The sequence below is a fragment of the Pholcus phalangioides genome, unplaced genomic scaffold (assembly GCF_987345545.1).
Source record: "Pholcus phalangioides strain wild (caught in Gottingen) unplaced genomic scaffold, Ppha-v1.0 ptg000041l_1, whole genome shotgun sequence".
NCBI lineage: Eukaryota > Metazoa > Arthropoda > Arachnida > Araneae > Pholcidae > Pholcus > Pholcus phalangioides.
Genome location: NW_028301627.1, coordinates 6,095,987 through 6,122,414, shown reverse-complemented (window position 1 = coordinate 6,122,414; position 26,428 = coordinate 6,095,987). Strand labels below are relative to the sequence as shown.

Below are 26,428 nucleotides of genomic sequence, written 5' to 3'. Positions count from 1 at the left end.
GCGAGAAGTTCTCGGTCGTACGTGCTGTAACGAGTCTGAGTTGGAGTCAATCGTTGAGAGAAGAAGCTTAGCGGTTGCCAATCATTCTTGACTTTTTGTTGAACAACTCCTCCAACAGCCATATCGGATGCGTCGACCATTACAGCAAGTTCCGCATCAGGGGACGGATGAGCGAGAATGGTGACATCAATGAGCTGTTGCTTGGTTGACTCAAATGCTGCAATAGCTTCTTTAGACCACTCGATGAGAGATTTGTCGTTTTTCTTGCTGCCCTTGAGGTAGTCGTTAAGAATAGCTTGAGTTTTCGCAGCACTAGGAATAAATCGCCGGTAAAAATTGATTATTCCGAGATATTTTCGTAGATCTTTTACAGTCTTTGGTCTCTTGTAGTCTTGGATGACATTGATTCGTTCGGATGTTGGACGGATACCTTCAGCAGTGATGTGATGACCAAGATAGGTGATTTCAGGTTGAGCGAACGAGCATTTTTCGAGATTGATTACAAGACCAGCATCTTTGAGTCTCTCGAAAACTTGCCGTAAATGGATGTGATGCTCGTCTACATTTTTTGAAGCAATCAAGTGGTCATTAATGTATACGAAACAGAAGTCTAAGCCTCTGAGCACACAATGGAGAAAACGTTGGAAGGTCTGGGCCGCATTTCGTAGGCCGAATGTCATTCTGGTGAATTCGAATAAGCCGAATGGTGTTGTGATGGCAGTTTTTTCAATGTCCTCTGGTGCAACTGGTATGTGATGATATGCCACGAACCAAGTCGATAGCGGAGAAGATCGTGCAACCGTGCAAGTTTGATGAAAAGTCTTGCAGATTTGGAATCGGGTATCGATCCGGTTGAGTGATGGCGTTGAGACCTCTGTAATCACCACATGGTCTCCAACCATTTGTCTTCTTTGGCACCAGGTGTAAAGGACTGGCCCATGAGCTCTGGGAGGGTCTGCATATGCCTTGTTGCAGCATATAGTCGAATTCCTTTTTGGCAATTTGCAACTTGTCTGGAGCCAAGCGACGTGTTTTGGCAACAACGGGCGGGCCTTTTGTAACAATGTGATGCTCGACACGATGAGGTACAGTTCTCATAACGGGTGATTCATGAGTCAAACAGGAAAATTCAGCCAGTAGAATTCTGATGCGGTCGTCCCTGATGTCATGAGAAATAGTCGTCAATGCACAAGAAGGACCAGCAACAACCCTGCCGGATGAGCTAAGTGAAGTGACAGGATCGACGAGGCGTCGGCGTTTGATGTCTACGAGTAAGCCGAATTCCTTGAGGAAGTCCGCGCCGAGTATTGGCTTGGACACGTCTGCCAGAGAAACCTTCGTCTTAAACCAAGATCGAGGTATAGACGTTCGGTGCCGAAAGTGAGAACTTTGGTAGAGTTTGCAGCATACAAGGAAAAATTTTTGTCTGGAAAGGGTCGCCGATTTGCATTTACCGGTATCACGGAAACGTCCGCTCCTGTGTCGACCAAGAAATGTCTATTACAAGAGCGATCAAATAGAAAAAGACGACTGGAGACTTGGCTGGCATCACACGTCGTCATCAATGATGCCCCGGGTCGTTTCCCTGATTAGATGAGCTGACATATGCACAGGGCTTTGTACATCTCCGGGCGTCATCTCCGTAGCGCCTATGGTACCAGCAAATGTCCTTTCCGCAATGGGTCACATCTCTGCTACTGCTCCGTTGAAATCGCGATCGACTGGTCGAGCGTTGTCGACTTTTAGCTCGTTTTAGTTCTTGCACCTCATTAGTTAATTTTGCGATCTGAGATGAAAGAGAGGTGAGGCATATTTCATGCGATGACTGGGACGCGTCATTTTCTGGTTTCGCGATAGCCATAATATTCGGATTCGCGTAATCACAAGTTTCGAAAATTTTATCGGCCATGTCGGCTAATTTTGACAACGATTCCGAGCTCACCGACAAGATTGCTTGCGCATGCTGTGGCAAGAGCTTCAGCCATAAGGATTTGAGAATGTCGTCGCTTACCTTGTTTGCCGCGAGGTTTCTCATCTCCCTGAGCAACTGTGATGGTCGACGATCGCCCAAATCTAAACCGGAGAGTAATTTTTTGATTTGGGTGCTCTTTGATTCGGACATTCTTGATGTGAGAGCCTCTTTCAGTGCAGCATATGGACGATCATTAGGCGGAGACATGACGATGTCACTGACCACGTTGAGTAGTCGTTGGTCCATGGCGCCGACCACGATGTTGTACTTAGTTTCTTCACTGGTCACTCTTGCCGTTTTGAACTGAGCTTCCAAGTGCACGAACCACAACGCTGGCGTCTCACACCAGAAAGGGGGTGGCTTGATTGCCACGCTGTCTGTTTGCAAGCCTTGCGTGGTGGATCCATCAGTAGAATCGGTTGCCATATCGGGCGGGTTCGAGTAAACAAGGGTCACCAAGAATGGACTGCTGATTGCTGTCGCTCTGGTAAATTCATCAAAGATGTCGTCCCTATCCGATTAGTCAATATCAGTGATAAGCCGAGGGAGGTTCGGAAGGGCGAAGAGATCGCTACGTGTGTCCCCGTCACGTGTGTGGTTCGTGACTCGGCCGGAAGCCAACCAGAAGATAAATAAACAAATACAGACACAGAAACATGTAAAAAAAAAAAAAAAAAATTAAAAACCATCGTAGTAAAATGAGATGCTGTATATTGAGATTCAAAGAGGAAGGAGATATGGTTCGACGTTTGTTTTCTCATTTTTCACTTCTGGCAGTGTGAGGGAGATTTTGGGAAGAAAAAAATACATAACTGACTTCAAATATATATATAAAGAAAAGATACACAACGTTTTAATTATCACCTTGAAGTTATCGTTGAAAACACTAGGAAACCTCTACGATACTACTTCCAGAACGCATGTGAATAATAATTTCAGCATTCTATATTTACAGAAAACAAATCTCAACGATGATTCTTGTGCATAAAAGAAAAGATGATTGCATGGACCATGAAAATTGAGACAAAAATGCATCTCGTTTCTGGACATACACAAATTATACATCATGTTGTACAATGGAAAAATGAAGGAAATTTTTAAGTGTGACTAAAAAAAGTATTTTAAATCACTATTTATTTTAATTTGCGGTTTTTTTTTCATTACTTTTCAGCACACTCAACGGTAAAAGACACCATCCCCCCCTTACGAAGAACCTATGAATTCATGTTTGAGAAGTTTGCACACTTTTCCCAAAACGTCTGGCACTTGCTCATTATACCCTAGGGTTGACAAAACAGAATTTTTGCTTAAAAAAGGACACCATTAACCACATTGTCATTTTCTTTCCACCATTTCTTGTATTCATCCCCCTACTCGTGTGATTTTTGTTGTGTTGTTCAAAATCAAGGCTGGCACCAATTCACGCGAGAACCATGGGGAAATGAGAATTGCAAACGGATATTAGCTTCTTTTTTTTCCTTGGAACCAAATATTTCTATAAGGAGAGGAAAAAATCGTTTTGCAGACCCATTCAACACATGCGTTCAATTAACAATATTGAAGCTGTCGGTCTTTTTTACTCAGCATAAAGAGAGCCGCTGATAGCATGCAATTAGTGTGTGGCTGAAATTCCCTGGCTGTTTTCTTGAATAGATATACAGTATCAGGGGCGTAGCCAGAAATTTTGTTCGGGGGGGGGGGGACCAAAGTGACAGAACAATGGATTTGGCCATCTTTTTCCCTTTTTTCGGTCATTTTCTCATATTTCGAGGGGGGGACCAGACCCCCAAGTCCCCCCCCCGCTACGCCCTTGTACAGTATACCTACCACACATGAGGGGAAAAAAAACGTTTCTGCTGGACTTCCTGTGGTGTGTAATTTTTTCCCCGCTCGGATGACCAGCAACAACATGTAGAGAATCGAACCATTCGTTGCCGTTCGTGTAAGATTGAACTATTTATGTCAAATAGTAGTAATCACAAATCTGTTCTATTGGTATAATGAAACACTCCTATGTGAGCAAAAAAAAAAAGCTTAAGATTTGTTTTTTTTCAAAGTTCAAAGAATTTCATAGTGACATATTGTTGAACTAGATTCTACCCCACGTAAGTCTGCTTTTATCTAAATGACATTTTTTTTTTTGCTTTCTTTTGTGTAATTAACTGTAGAAAAACAATCCGCTGTCGTTTAAACTGAGAATGTTACCAATAGCTTTCAAGTTCAGCTCTTAAATTCGGTAAAATTGTTGTGCAGATGTCGACGCCCGATTTCCGTATGGCCAAGTTCGATATTTCAATCCCACAAGGGTAGGGATGACATGGGAACAGGCTTGGGGCAGTTACCATAATTTCTTTGGGTTTTTAAAGCTGTAAATTCACTACAGAAGGGCCCGTGGAAAGTTTTGCTTGGGGGGCAGATGCGAATTAAAGTCAGTTGAAGCCTCGGACGCAAAAGTAAATACTGGGCCCCTTAAATTAGAAAAAAAAGTGCAACGTTTGGGTTTTACGTGGCCCAGGGTGTGTGCCTGATGCGCTCGCCCTTAAATCCGCTTCTGCTTGAGCCCGCCAAAAATCGTAGCCTACGGGATATGAGGGCATAGCCCAGCCAACAAACTTTAAACAACGGATATTCACTGACTAATCAAGCATCTTTTTACCTTAGTCTCGCCCTCCCCGTTCCCAAATTCTTGCTTTGCCCTAAGTGGAAAAAACAGTTGAGGCTGTCAAAGAGAAATGAGAAAGAGAGATTTCTGCTGTGAAAGTAAGAGCCGCTCTTATAAGTGTGCGACAGCAGCGGTCGCACTGGGCACCGTACTTTGTGAGCCCCGCACTCACGGTAAACTATTGGAGGCTTTCATGAATTCTGAAATTACTTGCATTAATTCTGAAGTTTCATCAGTTCTGGAATTATTTCTTTCAACAATTCTGAAAAAATTTCCCCCCGCAAATTCTGAATTGGTGCAGGAATTATTTCTTTGAATTATTTTTGATTCATCAAATCCAAAATTTTTATCACTTTCAGGATTTTTTTTTCTCTCAATTTTTGCCAGTTTTTGTGTTAATTTATTGAATTGTGTATTTAACATTTTTTGTATGGATATTTCACAGCATTCTTACACTGGTGAAATAAATTAAGAGAATTTGCATATTTTATCGAATTTCATGAAAAGAACTGAACTGAATGTAAAACCACTGCTTCCAGACAAAAATGAAAATCTTGCACGTCAAATACGTAAGCGTACACGTGTGTGTAGGCGGAACCAGTAGAGAAACAGGCTTTATAAGCGCGCGTAAGTTAAGACGCATTTCGTTCGCTAGCACACCTCGGCGAATTTCTTGGTGTTATTTTGCAGCAATCGGCTAATTTCAAATTGTAACAGTAAAAATGAGTAACCACCAACGTTTAGATGACGGAATGAGGGGGCGAATTGTGGGCAGGCTAGAAGCAGGCCAATCTCAAGTCCAGATTTGTAGAGAGCTCAATTTAACGCCCAGCGTCGTGTGTAACTTATGGCAACAGTTCCATGATACCGGATCCATCGCGAGAAAGCCTGGGCAAGGTCGTTCAAGAGCCACGACGGCCAGAGAAGATCGGCATTTTTCGATTATAGCGAGGCGTAAAAGGAGTGCTACAGCTTCTCAGCTCTCTCGTGACTTGTATGCAGCCACAGGAACCCGTGTATCAAGGGTGACTGTTTCCAAAAGACCTTCACGAGAGAGGGTTGTTTGTAAGAAAACCTGCTGTTTGCGTCCCGCTCACTTCTACGGACAGGAGAATCCGTTTATCATGGTGCAGAGAGCATAGAGATTGGAGTATGGATCAATGGGCGTATGGTTCAGCCTAAGCACCGATTCTCGCCGTACGTTCATATGGAGAGAACCAGGGACCCACTATCTACCGTCCAATGTCCGCGAAATCGACCATAATGGCGGAGGAGGGTTAATGGTCTGGGCAGGCATCATATTGGATGGCCGCACACATCTCCATGTCTTTGAAAGAGGCACTGTGACTGGTGTGAGGTACAGGGATGAGGTCTTGGAGCCCTATGTTCGCCTTTTCAGGGGTGCAGTTGGCCCTGAGTTCATTTTAATGGACGATAACGCGAGGCCACATAAAGCTCTTCTGCTCGACGATTTTCTAGAGAGTGAGGATATTCGCCGGATGGATTGGCCAGCCAGATCTTAACCCTATAGAGCATGTCTGGGACGCTCTGGGGAGGGCAATTGCAACTCGCAACCCCCCTCCGGGAACCATCCAGGGAATGAAAACAACGTTGCTGAACGAGTGGTACCAATTGCCACAGGAAATGATAAACTGCATTATTTACTTTAGAACGTGCAGTTAAAGATAATATATATAGATCAAGAGGCGGATTTAACTGCTTGCGCACTGCACCCCGACATTTAAAGGGCCCCGAAAAACCCAAACTTCACACTTTTTTCTAATTTAAGAGGCCCAATATTTTCTTTTGCGACCGGGCCTCGGCCAACTTTAATCCGCCACTGGTATAAATATTATGTAATGCATTATTGATTTTGTTGCTTGACTATAACCAAGCACGCACAAAGTATTTCGACACTCTTGATTGGTGTTGAGATACTTTCATATTCGAATGCACCATGCATTCGAATTAAATTTATCAGTGTTTTTCATCGATGTGTCGCCGCCTTCAGGACGGAGGTTGAGCAGCCTCACCCCCGTTATATGACAATCATTATGGATGGAATAGGATACAAATACAGGACAGAAAAGTAAAATTTAGGCGCAACTATATACAGTACCACATTTTTTTTAGCAACAGGCCTACAACGATAACTCATTCAATCATTACATTTAACTCATAGTTGGGGAAACTGGTGGCAAATGAAAGCACTACACATAACAAGCATTACACAGAAACCAACTTCACGCCAGGTTTCACTACACGTACACGCACATCCCAACATGTACCAATTCGTTATAGGGTTCCGCAGAGGAATATGGACGAGGTATTAGTAGCAGTAGTACCACATTTTTTTCTTTTGTTTGTTTATGATTTATTAGTAATATGGCCTGAAAGGGGTGAAAGTGGGGGGGGGGGGGGAGTTAGACTGAAACTGGGGAGGCGGCAAAATTTACATAGCCCACAGTCGGCAAAAAACATAAATACGTCCCTGCTCACGACGGCGCTTTACCTCGGGCGTGATTGGCGGACTGCTTTTGGAGGAGTCAAATCTGTCGTACACCGAGCGTTTTGCCGGTCTTCTCTTCATTGTCGTGGTGTTTTCTTTCGCTTCCCTTCCAACCGTAGCATGCAGACGACAGAGTAGCTGATGAAAAGCCATATACTATAATATAGCCGCCCTGATCTATTACACCACGCTAGGAAAACACAAACGCTTAGCGTGATTATTTAAGACGCTTCTGCCGACGCGAAATGACCCAGTTCGGTTCACGCGGCGCAAAACACGTATTCCTAAGGGATAATTCAAGTATTACGTCAGCATCGGGGGGGGGGGGGGGAGGTTGTTTCGGATTTGCTGACTTTTGATGACAAGGGCGGGAGGGGGGTTTGGAGGTTGCTTACGTCATCAACCACCCCTTTTTGAAGATTTGAAATATTCTATGCTGCTGACGAAAGTTTGCTGACAGGGGGTAACGGGGGGGGGGGGGGTCAGTGTTTTGCTGACAAGAGGGGGAGGGGGTCAAAAATGGCTGAAAATCTGCTTACGTAATGGTTACCTTGAATGGTCCCTAAGAAAAACCCGGCTTAATACGAGTTCTATCGTAACGCTCTGCAGAAATTACCGTAAAACCACACCGAAATTTTATAAGTGAACAATTATTAGATTTCTCGAAAGATGGCGCTTGTGCCACGGATTAGAAAAAAATGGAACAAAATCTCTGATGATCAAGGAAAAATTTAAAAATATGAGGAAAACTCTGAATTAGATTAATTAAGATAAAGCAGTTTTGGATAAAAAGTTAAAAAGCGATGAAAATGAAGAGTAGCAAAGTGAGAGGTGTTCAAAAAGACTGTGACGTCACGCAAAAAAATCCATGATTCCGAAAAATCATAAAACAACAACTGCTAACTTTATTTATCTCGAGAGTGGATTTTGGTTACAGTCGACTATGTGTACCCAACGGGTATTGTTGGGATCGTGCTCTCGCTGATTTTGATCGTCAAAGGATCCTTAAATGATCATAATTGGTCATCGAGTGTTATAATTAGGATCCTATTTTGTGTGGATTCACTAATTCTTCGGACGGAGTCATTCGTGATCGAGCTCACATTCAATTACAGGTCAGTGGATGCATGTAGGGTCTTCTTAAGCCGAGTTTTCCTAGGAATAGGTTTTTTGCGCCGCGTGAACCGACTTAGACCATTTTGAGCCGGCAGAAACGTGTTACAGAATCACGCTACGCGTTTGTTTTCCTAGCGTGACGCATCAGATGAGGACGGCTATATTATAGTATATTGCCTTGGCATCAGCTACTCTGCCGTCTGCATGCTCCGGTTTGAAGGGAAGCGAAAGAAAACACAACAGCAATGAAGAGAATATCGGCAAAACGCACGACGCATTTGACTCCTCCAAAAGCAGTCGGCTGCCAATCACGCCCGACGTAAAACGCCGTCGTGAGCCGTATTACTGCTTTTCTTCTTGGTGAGTGGACGGCGTGTCGCGCTGGGCGGATCACGTTGCGCGCGGCACAAAAAACAACCTGCTCCTAGGAAAACCCGGCTTTACCTATTCGCGAACTGGGCTGGAAACAGATGCAGTATAATCCAGATGCCCTTGGTAATTTTCCTCGGCGCCAAACACGTTCGACGGCCCGACGAAAAGTCGCCAAGGCCATAACTGACTGCGGCATCGAAAAAAAAAAAAACCAACAGCATAGAAAACATAACGAAAACCAAGGTTATTATAATTAATAAACGTAAATAAATATTCTCAGTATATAAATATAAAACCCGGACTCGCTTTGATATAATGAACCGATCAGGGCATTAGTCACTGTGGGTATCCAGACTCAGAAATACGTAATAATAAACTAAAATAATGATATTTACCAGATAAAAAAATGGAAGGTGTGACAAAAAAAAGGGCAGAAGTTACAAAAAATAATAAGAAATATATTGAAAAATACAATCTATGTATGTGACATTATAATATAATACAGATAATACCCTAGTGAGGAGACAATGGAGCGTTGGAAAATGAAATGACTGTTTTGAATATTACACAGGGAGAGAAGATGCTGTTAGCCTTTTGAATTGTCCACGTTACTATAGTCACTTGGAATGGATGATTAAAGAAAGGAGAGAGAAGATACAGCATCCCAGTGCCGTTATGATGGCCTTGGTGATCTGGATTATACTGCATCTGTACCTAGGGCTGTATAATAAGGGCCGTAGCCGGTCAATTTGTCGCAATCAACTTGTCGCGCTCAACTCGTCGCGCATCAATTTGTCGCAGTGCCAATTCGTCGCGGTACAAATTCGTCGCAGAGCCAATTCGTCGCGATACAAATTCGTCGCGGTACAAATTCGTCGCGATACAAATTCGTCGCGGTACAAATTCGTCGCAGAGCCAATTCGTCGCGGTACAAATTCGTCGCAGAGCCAATTCGTCGCGGTACAAATTCGTCGCAGTGACAATTTGTCGTGTAACCAATTCGTCGGGACGTCAATTTATCGCAGAGTCAACTCGTCACGCGATCTGTATGTAGGTTTTTTTGTCTCATACGTGAAAAAATAAACATGAAGAAAAGTTTTTTTCCATCAAGAAATGCACACAGTTTACTAAATTTTTTTTTTTGTCATTTCGAAAAAAATCATCGAAATTACATCGAAATTAAAATTACAATTGATATTAATGTTTTATTATTTAATTATTGTAAATGTTAAAAAAATCATTTTTTCTATGATAAAATTTTAAAATTCTGTAAAAAAATGTCGGTGTTTATGATATTCCCCAAATTACAGTACAGCGGAGGCTGTCTTTAAGTGTAAACTTGTATCTGTCCCATGTGGAATCGAGACTCCCACCAACATTAACCACTACAGTATCTCCACAAGAACCTGAAATAATTAATAATTTAATTTAATTAATATTTCATTTTCACCGGATAAGCCACACTTGTCGCTTTCTCTCGAGATTTGCATTACTCGTAGCGAGGGGAGTTGGGGCGCACACCGAGATGATAAATTGCGATCACATACATTTTCAAAATTTAATTTGCACCGGATAAGTTGCTCAAGTTGAAAACTCAAAAAATCCAACCAATAAAGTTCATAGGTTACATTCGAGCAAATGCAACCGATAATCTTATTGGTTGAATTTTTCAAGTTTTATAAAAGGACTTTTAGAACACTTTCATAGTGTAATGCTAGCCTTAGATATATTGTCGGTAAAAAATTCCTCAAAGATGTATTCCCTACATGGCAGATACATATTCAATAGTGAATTAGGGCCATTCAAGTATTACGTGAGCAGATTTTCAGCCATTTTTGACCCCCTCCCCCTTGTCAGCAAAAATCAGCAAAACACTGACCCCCATCCCCTCCCCCGTCAGCAAAATTTCACCAGAAGCTTAGAATATTTCATATCTTCAAAAAGGGGTGGTTGATGACGTAAGCGACCTTCAACCCCCCCCCCCGCCATCAAAAGTCAACAAATCCGAAACTCCCTCCCCGATCCTGACGTAATACTTGAATGACCCCTTAGGCAAATTGTGCTTTGGGATGGGCATTGATCCTAATTTATCATCTTGGTGTGTTCCCGCAACACCCCTCGCTGCGAGAAATGGAGATCCCGCCAGAAAGCGGGAGTGCGGCTTATACGGTGAAAATTTAATTTTGAAAATTTATTTTATCGTAATTTATCATCTTGGTGTGTTCGCCCAACGCCACTCGCTGTGAGAAATGGAGATCCCGCCAGAAAGCGGGAGTGCGGCTTATACGGTGAAAATTTAATTTTGAAAATTTATTTTATCGTAATTTATCATCTTGGTGTGTTCGCCCAACGCCACTCGCTGCGAGAAATGGAGATCCCGCCAGAAAGCGGGAGTGCGGCTTATACGGTGAAAATTTAATTTTGAAAATTTATTTTATCGTAATTTATCATCTTGGTGTGTTCGCCCAACGCCACTCGCTGTGAGAAATGGAGATCCCGCCAGAAAGCGGGAGTGCGGCTTATACGGTGAAAATTTAATTTTGAAAATTTATTTTATCGTAATTTATCATCTTGGTGTGTTCGCCCAACGCCACTCGCTGCGAGAAATGGAGATCCCGCCAGAAAGCGGGAGTGCGGCTTATACGGTGAAAATTTAATTTTGAAAATTTATTTTATCGTAATTTATCATCTTGGTGTGTTCGCCCAACGCCACTCGCTGTGAGAAATGGAGTTCCCGCCAGAAAGCGGGAGTGCGGCTTATACGGTGAAAATTTAATTTTGAAAATTTATTTTATCGTAATTTATCATCTTGGTGTGTTCGCCCAACGCCCCTCGCTGCGAGAAATGGAGATCCCGCCAGAAAGCGGGAGTGCGGCTTATACGGTGAAAATTTAATTTTGAAAATTTATTTGATCGGCGTACTGACTCTGCGACAAATTTGTACCGCGACGAACTGATTCTGCGACAAATTCGTACCGCGACGAACTGATTCTGCGACAAATTTGTACCGCGACGAACTGACTCTGCGACAAATTTGTACCGCGACGAAATGAGTCTGCGACAAATTTTCACCGCGACGAACTGACTCTGCGACAAATTTGTACCGCGACGAACTGACTCTGCGACAAATTTGTACCGCGACGAGTTTGTAGCACGACGAATTGACGCTGCGACAAATTGATTGCGACGAATTGTCGTGCGACAAGTTGATCGCGACGAATTGACCTAGACCCTAATAAGGGCTGCCTCATCCCTTTGAAGTTGCTCTTTCGGCCTCGACTCGATGGGCATGGTCTTGGATCAGGTGCGGATCACCGCTCCAATATTTTTAGCACGACTTTGAAATACTAGGGTAGCCAATGGCAATTAATCAGGGCAATGAGGTCAGCTGGTATTGACTCCAGTGCATCATGAGACATCCCTGATTTTGTGAGCCCAAGCATTTGTTTGTAGGGGAGGGACAGGGCCGGTCCTAGAAATTTTGCTCCTCTCAAAATATGATTATATAAAAAGAGTTTTCTATCTTAACCTCCGTTACTCTAATAAAGCTCTGTTCACATGTGCAATAAAACATACCAGGAAGTTCCCGGTAGCAGGGATTTTTGCTACAAACCATTCCCATGACGAAAATTATTTGTTTGGGTTTGCAGACTGTCGTCCATTTGAGTTAGCTCTCAACGTTTCCCCAACAATAGTGGTTGGCATCATCAGGAGAATTGATAAAACTGCTTCTGAGAGCTGGTGTTCAGGATCTGCTCAATTTCAAAGTTTCTTCTCTTCTATTACAGCTGTTTTTGTGCTTGTATATTTCAATAGCCTCTCTGTAGATTCGTGGAAAGAAGTGATCCACATTAGCTATTACCTGTGTTTTACCAGTTCAGCAAAACCCTAAACAAAACCAAAACTGTTTTCGCATGGTCACAAGATGTATAGTGCCCCCGGGCACCCATATCATCATCGGCCGTATGGCCCTTGAACCTAAGCCACAAGTTAAGTACCTTGGATTTATCCTGGGCAGGAAACTGAACTTCAAAGCCCACATCAATGAGGCAAAAAATAAAGCCATTAAAGCCACGCACATGCTTGATAAAGTGTGCAACAAAAAATCAAGGCTGAGCTTGAAACACAAGCTGTATATGTACAAGGCAGTTATACGCCCAACAATGTGTTACGCCGCTCCAGCTTTTGCTCATTGCGCCAAGACACACATCAAAACACTGCAAGTTCAGCAAAATAAAATTCTGCTGTGATACGCCAAGGCACCATAGTATGTAAGAAACATCCAAAGTATGCGTGATTTAAAAATCGAACCCATTCTCAAATTTTTAAAAAAACTCTGCAAAGCTCACTTCAAATGCATGGAGGAATTGCCATACGAACATCTCAGAGATATCTCGACTTACCAAGCCAGCGAAATCCTTAAAGTTCCCCCAAAGAATATTTTGCATAATTCAAATAATTTAATTTAATTTTCCTCCCCTTCTCTTTGAAATTTTTCCAAAATTTGTTTTTCCTAACGTTTTCTTCCCACCTTCTATCCCTCTCAACTGGCCAATGTTTCATTGGTTGCTCGCCAGCCAATCAAAACGAAGAATTTCACTTCATCCAACTCACTTAACCAGTCAAGTGGTTAAGACGGCATTTGCCGTCGCTGATATACGTAATGGTGTTGCCTACGGCGGCATTTGCCGACACACTGACTTTTCTGTCTTTTTCACATAGATATGATGAAATAATTTGTCATACATGTGCTGCCATCTCTGTACAGCCATCCTTCTACTTTATTATCTCATCACTAGATGGAGTTGACAATTATATTTCAAGGTCTGAGATTATTATTACTATTATCTTTGTCATGCTTTGCAAAGCTGCATCCCCATCGCTTTTGTTTCAATTTCCAACTCCCTTGTGAAGATGCGTCTGTTTTATTACTCATATATCTTTTAGCAAAGGTTCAACTACTATGGTTCCACATAAATCCATCAACAGTATTTCTTTTAGTCACAGGACATTGTGACTGCCCCCCCCCCTCACTTTTGGAGTGTCATTTTATGTCTTGACACATCGAGCTATAAAAAAACATGCTATAAAAAAAATATTTTAATATTTCAAACTTCCAAGAAAAGGGAAAAAACGCATGCATCTTCAAAAAAAAGTGGGCACTGCGGGTAATGCTGGGAGAAATTAATTGGACAGTTGACTGGTTAATCATTGATTATTTATCGATACCAGTCATCCTCCGATACACTGTATCGAATCGTCATCTCTCAGCTGCAATCAGCAGCACCAGACCGAGATAAATTATCTCAAATAAGCTCACCTTAAATGGGGGGGGGGGATAGACTGGCCGGCGAGGGGGGGGGTGCATTTATAATGACCCCCACAGCCCGGCAATCGGAGGGTCTTGTCTATTTCTAGCTGAGAAAAAAGAAAAATATTGGTCCTGATAAGACTAATGGGTTTTTTATTCTGGATAACATCTCTCAGAAATTTTCCCATCTCCTTCCTTGACATCGCAACTGCCACATCGAGAACTCCTGGCCCATTCCCTTGATTTTGTCTCCCAAGTTATGTCACAACATACCTGTTTTGTTTCTCATTTAAAATCCTTGAACTGACTCACTGATATTATATTTATTCGTGGAATTAGTACCATGAAACTAATTTTCGACTTAATCGAAAACTATATCTTTACCCCTTCAAATACACAGACACGCACACTCACGCCATCTATCGGACTCTACACGTACTTCAAATCCTTTCCTTCATGCTCATATGGAGCCGCACTATTATGAGATGAAAAAGAGTTCCGGCTACGCTACGAAGCTCGTCACTCTCGAAGAAGCTCATTTTCAGTCAGTCAGTCAAAACTTGACTTTGATCCAGTTTTATCAATTCTCCTGATGATGCCAATCACTAGTGTTGGGGAAACGTTGAGAACTAACTCAAATGGATGACGGTCTTCAAACCCGAACAAACAATTTTCATTAAGTGATGGCCGCGAAAACCTTATCAACTATTTACATTCACATGACGTTTCGTTTATGACGGTAATCCCCCCCCCTTTCTTTCCGGAAGTCGTCACTGGTTACATGGGTTGAACGGAAGTGGTTGATTCAAGATGGCTGACGAAGGAGCTTACAGTTTTAGTTTTTGTGGCGCAAAGGATTATGAAAGAGAAGGTTGGTGTCGACCACCAATCCACCCCAGGGAAGATGGCTTTTTTGATGAGCTTCTCTCCCACCTTTTTTTCCCCTGCGACGGGAAAAAAATTGCCATGCCGGTAATTATCACCAAAGCGACTCCCAAATTGCACATGTGAACGGGACTTTAAGCCCCGTTTACATGGGAAATAGAAAAAGTGGGTTTAAAACCCGCTTCAAGAATTTTCACCAGTGACTGTTCTTCATTTCTTTCCTTAAAAGGGAAAAAAGTCGTCAAGTGCATTCCAGAACTCCCAATGCTACAGCAATATTTGCACATGTGAACGGGGCTTAAGTGTGGGTAGCAACCCCTTGGAGGAGGGTCACATTGATTTGGGAAGGGTCTCAAGAGAATTTCCTAAATAAGAACTTCCTGATAAGAATTTCAATTTCATCTGGGATGTGAATAAAAATATGCCAAACTAATACAATTTCTTAACTCTTGATTGAGCTACTGTATTTAGCACAAACCGTATTTCGCAAAAAATTAGATTCATTATTATATTCATTTTTGCCCCCAGAGTTGCATCAGGGCTTATTTTATCCTATTTTCCTGATGTACAAAAATCTACATTAATTACCTGGATAATTAATTAATTTTTGCTTGAATTTCCCACGACTCTATTTACAGAGAGAACCACTGGCTTAATTTCTTAATGTCCAGTAACACAGCTCTCCTAAAAAAATCTTTCCTAAAATCGAGCATTTCTTGTTCACAGGGCCTGCGAATTGGCGATATAGCCAACAGCAGCTTGTAATCGGATATTCTGGAGGGGTGCCATTTCAAAATATGTTCTGGCCATCTATTGGTGAAAATAAGTAGTCAAGTATTTATAATTAGTAAAGTATTACACTGCATTCAAAACTTTTATTTTTATTTGTCAAATTGTATTCCACATTATGCAGTACAAAAATAATAATGCTCTATTAATGCAACACTAATGTAAATAATTTACGCAGTGAGCCTGATCGATATCTTAACAACATTGAAAATCATCATTTAGGTTCATCAGTTGACATCTGCAATGGTTTTTTTCTCACTCCTCTCATGTTTCTCAGTGCTAAGGGTATATCCTATCGGCACTGGACTGAAAGCACCTAAAGAGGAAAGAATAATAGAAAGCTTTCTCCAAGAATAACTTCACCGAACCTTGACCATATGGAACCTTGACCAAACTCATTTGAAAAATGAATAAATTCAATTGTATTAAGTTAGTATCAAATTCATTTGAAGCATTAAATTAATCACTTGAAATTTTACACGCCTTTGCACCTCCTTCACGAACCACCCCTGGATACAGTTGCCACTGATTTTATCCTTGGGTAGACCCCATGTGTTAAGACGGGCCTGTTTTCAATAGCTTGTTTGATATGCTTACAATATCACAATTTTCAAAATTCAGCTAGTCATTCTAGCATGCCTCTGTGCGGTCATGTGGGCATCTTGAGGATCCAGGTTTGAACCCCATCAGCCACACTTTGGTGGTCGGATGAAGTTTTTTTTCTTACGGTATATGAACTTCAAGAACCGAATGTGTGAGCTGGTTCTTAAGAGGTCCCTCCACAGAGAATAGGCAAACCTACAATAGAGTACTCACATGACATGAAAAATTTCAGCATTCACCATCTTCACTTCAAAATATTAAAGACAGATGGCAACACCAACAAGAACGACTCTGGCAAAATGAATATCGAAAGGGCAACATGTACACTGAGGAAAACATTCTGGCATATACTGATTTGTTATAAATTTGGTAGAAGAATGTGTTTGAAGAATGGTCAAAAATACAGAGGGAAGTGGGGGACCCTGTATCTCTGCAGCGTCAATAATGGTAAAAGAAAATGCCCAGCATCAATAACCGAGCTGACTGATTCTATACGCTATGCATATATATGAATTGGCATCATCATTCTGTTTTTCCCCCCCCCCCAGCCTTTCATGTCTATCTCCGCCTATTGTGCAATGTGCATGTAAGGTTAAGTAGTGATCATTGTTCTTGCATGAATCCTTACTCTGGAAGTGTTTACCTCTCATCTGAAGCAGCCATTTGAGGGCAGTAATACCCAGACTTATGCTACTATGAGTTGCGCTATTTCAGAGTTGCGCAATTTTCAATGTAAAATGAATTTCTGAAATTCAAGCATAATCACTGTATTATCGCTGAAATTATTAAGCGATAGTAGAACGAAGAAGTGTTTATTTCATTAAGAACATCATTTGTAATGAAACTAAACTGATTTTTGATAAGTTACAATATATGAAGATAAAACTTTCAAATGGAATCGCACAACTGTATTTTGAACCAACCATTCACACAAATGGAAAGAATGTCAAAAATTGATAAAAATTCCACCATTTTATTATTGCAGAAGAATCGCTATTTACTGATTATACGTAAATTATTTTTTGTCATTTATATTTTTCATTTTTTTCCTCTGTAGGTGCTCTGTACGAATATTGTTTACGATTCATCAGAAACCGTGATCAAAGGCTTATCTTTCATGTGAGCTGAGGAATAAACTATCGAAGTGGACTAAATTCATTCCCTGCTTCAGATTCTTCGTCTGATGTATTTTAAGTCCTTAAGTAATTCTTTTTTTTCTTTTTCTTTTTTTACTGCCAAAATTTTCGTTTAAATATTAGAAACAGGAATGCCTTTGAGTGAAGGAGAAAGTCTGTTATTCCATTAACGCACAGGCAAACAGCACAGACAAAACTGGTGACTCGCTAGTTGTAAAAATTGTTTTTTATTGGGGGGGAACGACATCACTAAAGACTACAGTGGTAACGTTTTTCAAAAGAAAAATATATATATAGGCATGAACAAACATTGTTAGTGGGAAATCTGAATAAGAATTACTTATAGTTCAGATCACGAAAATAAGTTATACTCAGCAGGAAAACATTTTAAACAACATTGACTGTATTTTCAAAATTTGGTATGTTTTTTGTAGTTTAGTTATACATAGGTCATTCACAAAAAAAGTCTGCATTCCACTATTTTTGAAATGAAAAATTCAAAGTTGAATTTTCAAAACAAAATTGATCTCAAATCATTGCCAGTGATTTGAAATTTGATATTTCATAATGATTTTTCACTATTATTTTGTAATAATGTTTTATTTTTTATCTTTTATGAGTGAAAATCATGGCCTTTGTCTACTCTGTTATGAAAACAAATATCGCCGCAAAAAAGCAAATATTGTTATTTATGCCGTTTTTATCTCTTAAAATAACGACGTCATCTTATTTCTCTTGGTGTCCGAGTGGTATGGTGGTAAGATGCTCGTCTACCATCCTGAAGGTTGTTGTCAGGGTCCCGGGTTTGAACCCAAAGGAGGATATAGATAAGATATTTTCCCTAACGAATTCGAGGCGACCACCGATAGACAGCGCCTTCACTTCCAACCCATCTCACTAATGGCAGTAAATTGCAATACAGCGATATGGCCAGAGTTGGTGTTTGGTGAAGTAGCTTATTTCTTACACATATGCTAAAAAAAAATTGACTTTTTTTTTCTGTCATTTTGATGATTTTTTGAAATAGCACATGGAAAAGTTTATTTTTTACATATATTTAGCTATTCAAAATCAAAGCTTTTTATTTCTGGTAGGCAATAGGTTGTTAATTTGTATGCTAGCACCTTATTTTGAAGTGTTCTTTAATTTTTTTTTTTCCTGTGAACTGCAAAAATTCTTCCCGTAACAGAGTGGACAGAAATAAATTTAACTGAGAGAAAGACATCTCACATATTCTAAATACTTACATTTTTATTTTCTAAAAAATCATCTGTGATAGGTGACACAGAGACTTCTCTATAACAAGGTTTATCAAAGTGAAAGCTTGCGCGGAACCCTTGATGATTACAATGCTATTCCGCAAAACCCTTAACAAATTTTGAATGTTTCTTCAATATACAGGGTGCCCCAAAAGTCCACATTCGCTCTGCAGAAAAAGAATCCGCAAAGATAATCTTATCCGCCACACCTACTTGTAGTAGATTAAAAAGTATAAAAAATATATATATATTATGCATATATAAATAAATATATATTAGTGTGACCATATGATCCATATTTTAAGGGACAGAATTATTTTTCAAAAAATAATTGGCTATTTCATCATTTTAATAAAAATGTTAATTTTGTCAAACCTGTTAAAAAACCTCACTTTGAAATCTTTAAATCATGAATTCGTTATTTAATAACCCCCCGGTTAGAACTCCAAAGTCCCCCATCAGTTTCATCCCTGCCCAAAATAGTCTAGAAAAATACCCCTTCAAAGCACTAAACAGGCAATTAGGAATGTCGACAAAGGTTGTCGCCCTTGACTCATTATCTTCTCTTTTTTTTCAAGATGACATCTCTCGATAGCAGACGTACAAAGCGAGATCTGCCATTCCTTCACAAAGTTCTTCACGGCAGAATCGATGACTATTATCTAACGAGCCTAATTAATATCTCTGTGCCATCTCGCGAGCGACAGGTTCATAGTTCCTGAAATGTTTTTTATTTACCTCGTGCACACACGAACATTTTAAATGCTTCAATAATTTTGCAAGCATGCAAAAATTACAATATGGGTGAATTCCCAGATATTTTTCACAAGGATTCCATGTTCTACTAGGTGCTTTATGAATTTGTATATATATTTTTCTTGTTTTCTCATTTGTCTTCCTCATGCTGAATTCTCAATGTGTGCTTCCGTTGCATGTATATATTTTTGTTTTTGAAGTTTGTTGATTTTATTTTTAACTTGTAAATTCGATGAATTATTATAATTATTATTTGCTTTTCTATTAATTTTCATTACTTGTATTGTTATGTCAGTGTGTTTCCCATCTCTGTAATTGGGCTCAGCCTGTTGAGATGTGTAAATAAATAAATAAATAAACAAAGGTTGGCAATGCCCCTCGAGAGCCACGACGCATGGTTTGAGATACACTAATATGCAGTATTTCAGTTCTTTTCTTTTAGATAACTTTTAAAGAGCTAGATTTGATTCATTATCTGCTTTGCTTTCAGATATGGAAAGCAAAACAAAAAAATCTTTCTAGAAAATGTGAAAAATTATATTTTTTCTTTCAAATCTTCAGGAGATCAATATAAGAATACTCAAGATTTAAGTAACGATGATGTTTGCAACTTAATAACTGTAATTTATAATATGATTTTGAAGAAATTAATGTTGAGGGTAATTATTCTCAAGAATGATTATTATATAACAAACAAAATTCAATTAAAACCATTGAATTTTTGTGATATTTTCTTTGTGGTGTATGGGGCAGGTTGGAATCATTTTCCAGTTGTGCGATTTTCACCCATATACAAAATTTTGGCGTGGCCTCTTGAACGTCATATAAACAAGGTTCCATTTGTGGTAAAGAATCTATAGAGTGGGAAAAATTACCTCGGGCAAGTTAGAAAGAGAAGCTTTTCAATTGCTATTTAGGATTTGCTAAAAAAGCAATAAGAATCCGACATCATGAAGCTCAATTGGTTATCCAAAAGTAGGGAGGGGGGGCGCACGTAATGCAAACAAACAATTTAAAAGCTTTGCATCTTTGGAGGAAGACCCTCATGAAATCTGCATGTAAGTCTTGAGTTTCGGGAATACCACTTCCTTCAGGTGAAACAGTTACCAGAAGAATTTCAGAAAAAAATCAAGGTTCCTGGAGTTATTTCACTTTTGATTCCACGGAACGACAAAAAAAAGCTCTCCTGGAACCCTAGGGTTTCACGGACCACCAGTTGGAAAACCCTTCTCTATAAAGTTTGAATTTGTTTGAAAGCAGTGATTTTGCCGATCTGTGCCACTTTAGTTTGCCATTATATTGAAAAATAACATGATAGAGATTGTTGTAAAGAACTTAGATAGATAACAAATTAAAGTTTATTTAAACTTCAAAACCAGACTAAAAAAACTTTACTTTAAATCATGGTTTTCATTCTGTTGCATTGCTCAAGTTTTTGGGACACTTAACAAAGTGAACAAATTAGCCTGAATTATTATTTTTTATTAAAAATTTAAATGATTGATGTAAACTTTTATTATATTTTGAAGCATACCTCCATGTACTACCACTTTGTTTAACACTTTTTTTTTTAGCTAGGACAGCCAGACTTTTGAGGTGTTGCTACAAACAATGATAAAAAAAAATTGGATTTGAATTCTGAAACAAATTAAGAAATACCACATGACAGAGAATTAAATGAAGAAATAGAAAAAAAATTAAAATTACTACCAGAATGCTCTGAAATTTTGTAAAAAGAAAATATTGAATCTCGTAAATGGTTTGTACGTTTTTTTTGGGAATGACCCATGTATGCTGTTTATCTCAATTTTCTAGATATGCAAGTTTTTCATTGTGTATTTAAATTTTGAAACAAATGCCAATCATTGATTCAGAAAAAACTGTACGTGATGGAGACTTTTACAATCATGTATACAGGGGTTTGACAAAATAATATGAACACCTGTGAAATGATCTGACCAGATCAACAAAATCTTTATTAATAAGCTCATGGCTCTCCTTTTGCATTAATTGTAGCTTGTATCCATCGTGGGATGGACAAATACAAGTCATGCACAACAGTCGCAGGGATACGTAGCCACTCCTCCTGCAAAAATGTCACTAATTCAGAATGTGTCTTTGGATGTGGAAACCAACTGTGCAGTTTGGCCTCCAAAGTATCCCACAAAGGTTCAATTATATTAAGATCAGGGGACTGAGTGAGCCACACAAAGTGTTGCAGTTCATCATCGTGTTTATCAAGCCTGTCTCCGACAATTCCAGCAGTGTGAACGGGCGAATTATCTTCTTGGAACGCAGGTTGAGAATCAGGGAACAAATATTGCACCATTGGATGAAGATGGTTGGCCAGAATACTGACATAAACCGCTGCATTAACCCGCCCATCCAGGACAACAAGTGGGCCGAGACCACGGTGGGACATAGCGCCCTACAGCATCACTGATCCCTCTCCATGCTTAACAATAAGAAGGAGATAATCAACGTCATAAGCTTGTGCTGGCGTTCTCCAAATGTAAACACGTTCGCTAGTCTGGAATAATGTGAACAACAATTCGTCTGACCAGATGACATTCTCCCATTGTTGTTGTGTCCAATTCTCTTATGTACGTGACACCATGTTCGTTGTTTCAAGGCATTGCATGATGTCACCAATGATTTTGAAATAGTCGCTCTACCTTGTATGTTTGCTGCATGCAGTTCACGGTGGATAGTTTTTGTCGATACACCTTTCTGTAGATGTGTATTCATCTCAGATGTTATCTGGGATGCTGTTGTCTTGTGCTTTCTGGCCACAATCCGCTTTAAAACCCTTCTGTCTCTATCAGTCATCTTCGACTTTCGGCCATTGTTATGCTTGGCAGATGTCTTTCCATGTTTGCTATAGGCTGTCATTACCATCGACACAGTACTTCTCCCGACACCAACAAGGGTGGCCTTTTTCATTACTGTGGCCCCGGCCAGACGGGCTCCAACAATCATGCCTTTTTTGAAATCTGTGGGGTCAGAAATAACGAAGTTTTAAAGCCCCAATATACATCGCATCCGAACGCTATCACTACTATGACTAGACTGATATGTGCACATTCTCGTTCGACAAGTGGCACTCTTCCACACTAGAGGGTAGGAGTATAAGACAGGTTCCCTCGAGTGTTTTTTTTCACAGGTGTTCCTATTATTTTGTCCAACCCTGTATATGTTTGAATTCAACATAACAAAATCAGTCTAAAAAACTATTTCACTCATGTTATTAAAAAAGAAGTTGAAAGTTGTTGACCATTGCAATCTGCACAATCGGCAGATTTCCAGGTATCAACATCAGTGGCTCTGGTTTACCTTTTACTCATAGATTAGAAGGATTTACTTGCAAGTAAAAGGTGATTGTTATTAATATGGATTGATGGTTTTGCTTTTACCTTTTACTTGAAGTTTCTGCTTTTACTTGATCCTTTTGCTTGCAAGCATTCAATTTTTTTATTAATACAGCCCGTGCGCGTTATCTTTACTTTGATTTTCATTTTTCATGTATGGTTTTTAAAACAGGTGTTTTGGACAGTAAGGTATATACCATTGTTGTTACCGAATTTCCCAAAACCTTGCCAACCTTGATCGTAATAGATTTAGACTTTGTAATGATGATAATTTTTCTTTTGCAGATAATCAAAGATTCCACATCATAATCTGCAGGATAAAACATCAGAATGTTTACAAGAGGAATTTTTTTGAGAAATGTCAGACTTCAGAAGAATTGCTGAAACTAAAACAGATTTGGTTGTCCTCTCTATGTTAAAACACATATTTAAAAATATGGGTGAATCGTCTGTGAAATTATGTAATAAATATGATGTGGATGAAGAAAATACCAGTTTTGTATCTATTTAGACACAATTTACAGCTTCTAATCAATTTCAGACTGAAGAAAACTCTCACAATTGTCAGTGTTGCAGAAGAACATTGATGAAAATGATTGATTTTGATTAGTGTCCATATAAATATTAGACTGAAATGTCTACACTGTAGAAAACATGCATCAGTGTGATGGTAAAACATTTTCAGAAATCAGAAATTTAAATCTACACAAACAGCAGCTAGATCTGTGGCAGAACACGTTTCATCAGATCAACACTTTACACAAGTACACAAAAATTCACTCTGAGGAGGTGCCACATGGCTGTGAATTTTGTGAAAGGAATTTAAAAAATGTGAATATACATAAAACTTTTCATACTTGAGGGAAGCCATGTAATTGTGATGAAAGATTTTTTGACATCAGCGATTTGAACTGATACGAAAGAGTCTACACATAAGAGAAGCTGCTTGAATGTAAATTGTGTGGTAAAATATTTTTTAGAGTAGGCAATTTTAATAACATAACGGAGGTTCATAGTGGAGAAAAGCCATACAAGTGTGATATTCAGTGATGCAAAATTTTCTAAAAACTACAGTTTTTACCAACATAAAACAGTCTACACTGTGGAGAAGTCACACAGCTTTTAAATTTGTGGTAAACATTATCTCTTGTGGGTAATTTAAACGTTTGCTTTTTGTGATATTTGTAGTAAAACCTTTTCTAACTGCAGCAATTTGAATATGCACAAAAGAGTGCACCCGGAAGAGAAGCCACAGTGCAAAATCTGCAATAAAACGTTTTCTAGCGTCAACAGTTTCAACAAACACAAAAGTGTCCACACTGGAGAGAAGCCACATGAGTGTGAAATCTGTGGTAAAACATTTTCGCAAAGTAGCAGTTTAATTATTCACATAAAATTCCACACAGGAGAAAAGCCACATGAATGTGATGTCTGTGGCAAAACATTTTCTCGAGCAGGCGATTTAAATAGGCACAAAAAAGTCCACTCTGGAGAAAAGCCACACGAGTGTGAAATCTGTGGTAAAACATTTTCTCAAGCTGGTGATTTAAACATACACAAAAGGGTTCACACGGGAGAAAAGCCGCACCAGTGTGAAAGCTGTGGTAAAAACTTTTCTCGAGCAGATACTTTAAACATACACAAAAGAGTCCACACAGGAGAGAAGCCACATGAGTGCGAAATCTGTTGGAAAACATTTTCTCAACTTGTCCATTTGAAATTACACTATAGGCTCCATACTGGAGAGAAGCCACATGAATGTAATGTCTGTGGTAAAACATTCTCTCGAGTAGGTGATTTAAATGTACACAAAAGAGTTCACACAGGAGAAAAGCCACACGAGTGTGAAATCTGTGGTAAAGCATTTTCTCAATCAGGCAAATTAGAATTGCACAGCAGGGTCCATACTGGAGAGAAGCCACATGAGTGTAATATCTGTGGTAAAGCATTTTCTCACATTCGCAGTTTAAACCGACACAAAAGAGTCCACACGGGAGAGCAGCCACATAAGTGTGAAATCTGCGGTATAACATTTTCCCGATTAGGCGATTTGAACACTCACAAAAGAGTCCACTTCTGTAAAGAGTTCAAATGAAATTGGTAGTGTTGTCAAGCAAATAGCTTAGCATGAGAATACTTCCTACCCAGGGCTTAACAAATCCCTGGTTACCATGGCACCTAGAGAATCGGTATAGGTGCCTAAATTTTTCTTTGTTTCTAAGTTCAAGTCTGAGAACTATAAAAAATTTGTGGAACTTGTAACCGCACATGTACGAACATGGAAAGGGGTCCATTAAAACAAAGAAATTATTTTTCACCTCTTTGTCTTAATAATAAAATATCTGGCTTCTAAAAAACTGTTCCACTGCCCAGGTTTTTTATCGATTTGTCAAGCCTTGGTCTTTACACGATATTTCAGTGGAAGAATGTATACCTTTTCCAAGTGATAAAGAAGGATGTTAGAGAGAGGGAAGGAATAAGTACACGCACAAAAAAAAGTCCAATAAGAACTCTTCAAAAACCTATTTTAAAAATAATGTGAATGTTTTCTTTTCATATTGTGTGAGGAGTTTGCACAGGTTTTTGCCAACTAAATTATTAATGAAATTCTCAATGCATACTGATAGCTACTTCTCTCAGTATCCTATGTGGACACACAAAAGGTCGCTTATTGAATGTACACTAGGTATTTCACATGTTAAAACTTTTTTCATTGGATCAACATATTCTTTGTTATTGTGTCAAGTGGTCCGAGAAAATTAAAGGATCAATTCACACACATAAAACTGTCTAAAAATAATTATCAATAAAAAATAACTGTTGTGTGTAAATTTTTCAAGAAAATATTTCTTCACAGGTTACTACTAATAGCCATAGTCCGGCCATAACTAGGATTTTTGTGGGTGGGGGGTTCGGATCATATTAAATCATCTGAATACGTTTGAAACATCAGTTTGAGAAAAAAAAGTGTAAGGAAAAGTGCCCATATATTGCCCCCCCCCAAGCAAAATCGTAAATTCGTTTAGAGTTAAAAATAATTTAAAAACTTATTTAAGTAACTCAACTTGTTACCTAATAGTGCTGCAAGTGTGAATATACTAAATAAGTTCTTTTCTAATTAAAAAAAATAAAACAACACAGATTTTGGATTTTCATCAAAGGTGCCCCAATTCCGACCGTCCCCCTCCAGTTATTTTAGTTGCTTATTTATATCTATTAGTTATGTATAGTAATTAGTTATATTTATTACTTTATTATATTTATATAATTAGCTTTTTTCATCAAGAAGTGTTAAACACAGCCTAAAAAGGTCGACAAGTGATCATACATCTATCAAAATGAATCTGGTCAGGAAAAAATATATGTACCACAAAAGATAAACATGAGTTTCCCCCTGATATTCAGCGGAGCCGGATTTAGCAATTCCGCTATACCAAAAAGTGTTACTGCTCCTGTCTAAACGATTACAGCTACGCGACTGTGACGACTATGCAACGCAATATTCAAGTAGGCTTCTATGACTATCAATCGCTAATTGATTAAAAAAACTTTCCGTTAGGCGTATACATAACTATCGAAGTTGATTTCACACTAACAAGTTATAACAAAAACTATTTTTGAAAAATTAATGCGTAAATGAAGAGAGCAACGCAACTGCGTCACTGCAAAAAGTCAACTGAATGGTTCTGG

General features: G+C 39.3%; 2 protein-coding genes across 2 annotated transcripts; one reads left to right on the top strand and one right to left on the bottom strand.

Annotated features, from left to right (window-relative positions):
• Positions 1–1,561: 1,561 nt before the first annotated feature.
• Positions 1,562–2,398, bottom strand: LOC149065172 (uncharacterized). Its single transcript, XM_089254310.1, has one exon. The coding sequence runs from the start codon at positions 2,396–2,398 to the stop codon at positions 1,562–1,564; it is 837 nt and encodes a 278-aa protein (XP_089110436.1).
• Positions 2,399–8,085: 5,687 nt separating this feature from the next.
• On the top strand, positions 8,086–25,523 carry LOC149065171 (uncharacterized). The gene is made up of 3 exons (XM_089254357.1): positions 8,086–8,258; positions 17,277–17,421; positions 23,024–25,523. Exon 3 carries the CDS (start codon positions 23,958–23,960, stop codon positions 24,831–24,833), a length of 876 nt encoding a protein of 291 aa, XP_089110483.1. The 5' UTR covers positions 8,086–8,258; positions 17,277–17,421; positions 23,024–23,957; the 3' UTR covers positions 24,834–25,523.
• The last annotated feature ends 905 nt before the right edge of the window (positions 25,524–26,428 follow it).

Excerpts from the sequence above, each read along its gene's own strand:
- LOC149065172 (XM_089254310.1), bottom strand. The coding sequence starts at position 2,398 with ATGGCAACCGATTCTACTGATGGATCCACCACGCAAGGCTTGCAAACA.
- LOC149065171 (XM_089254357.1), top strand. The coding sequence starts at position 23,958 with ATGCACAAAAGAGTGCACCCGGAAGAGAAGCCACAGTGCAAAATCTGC.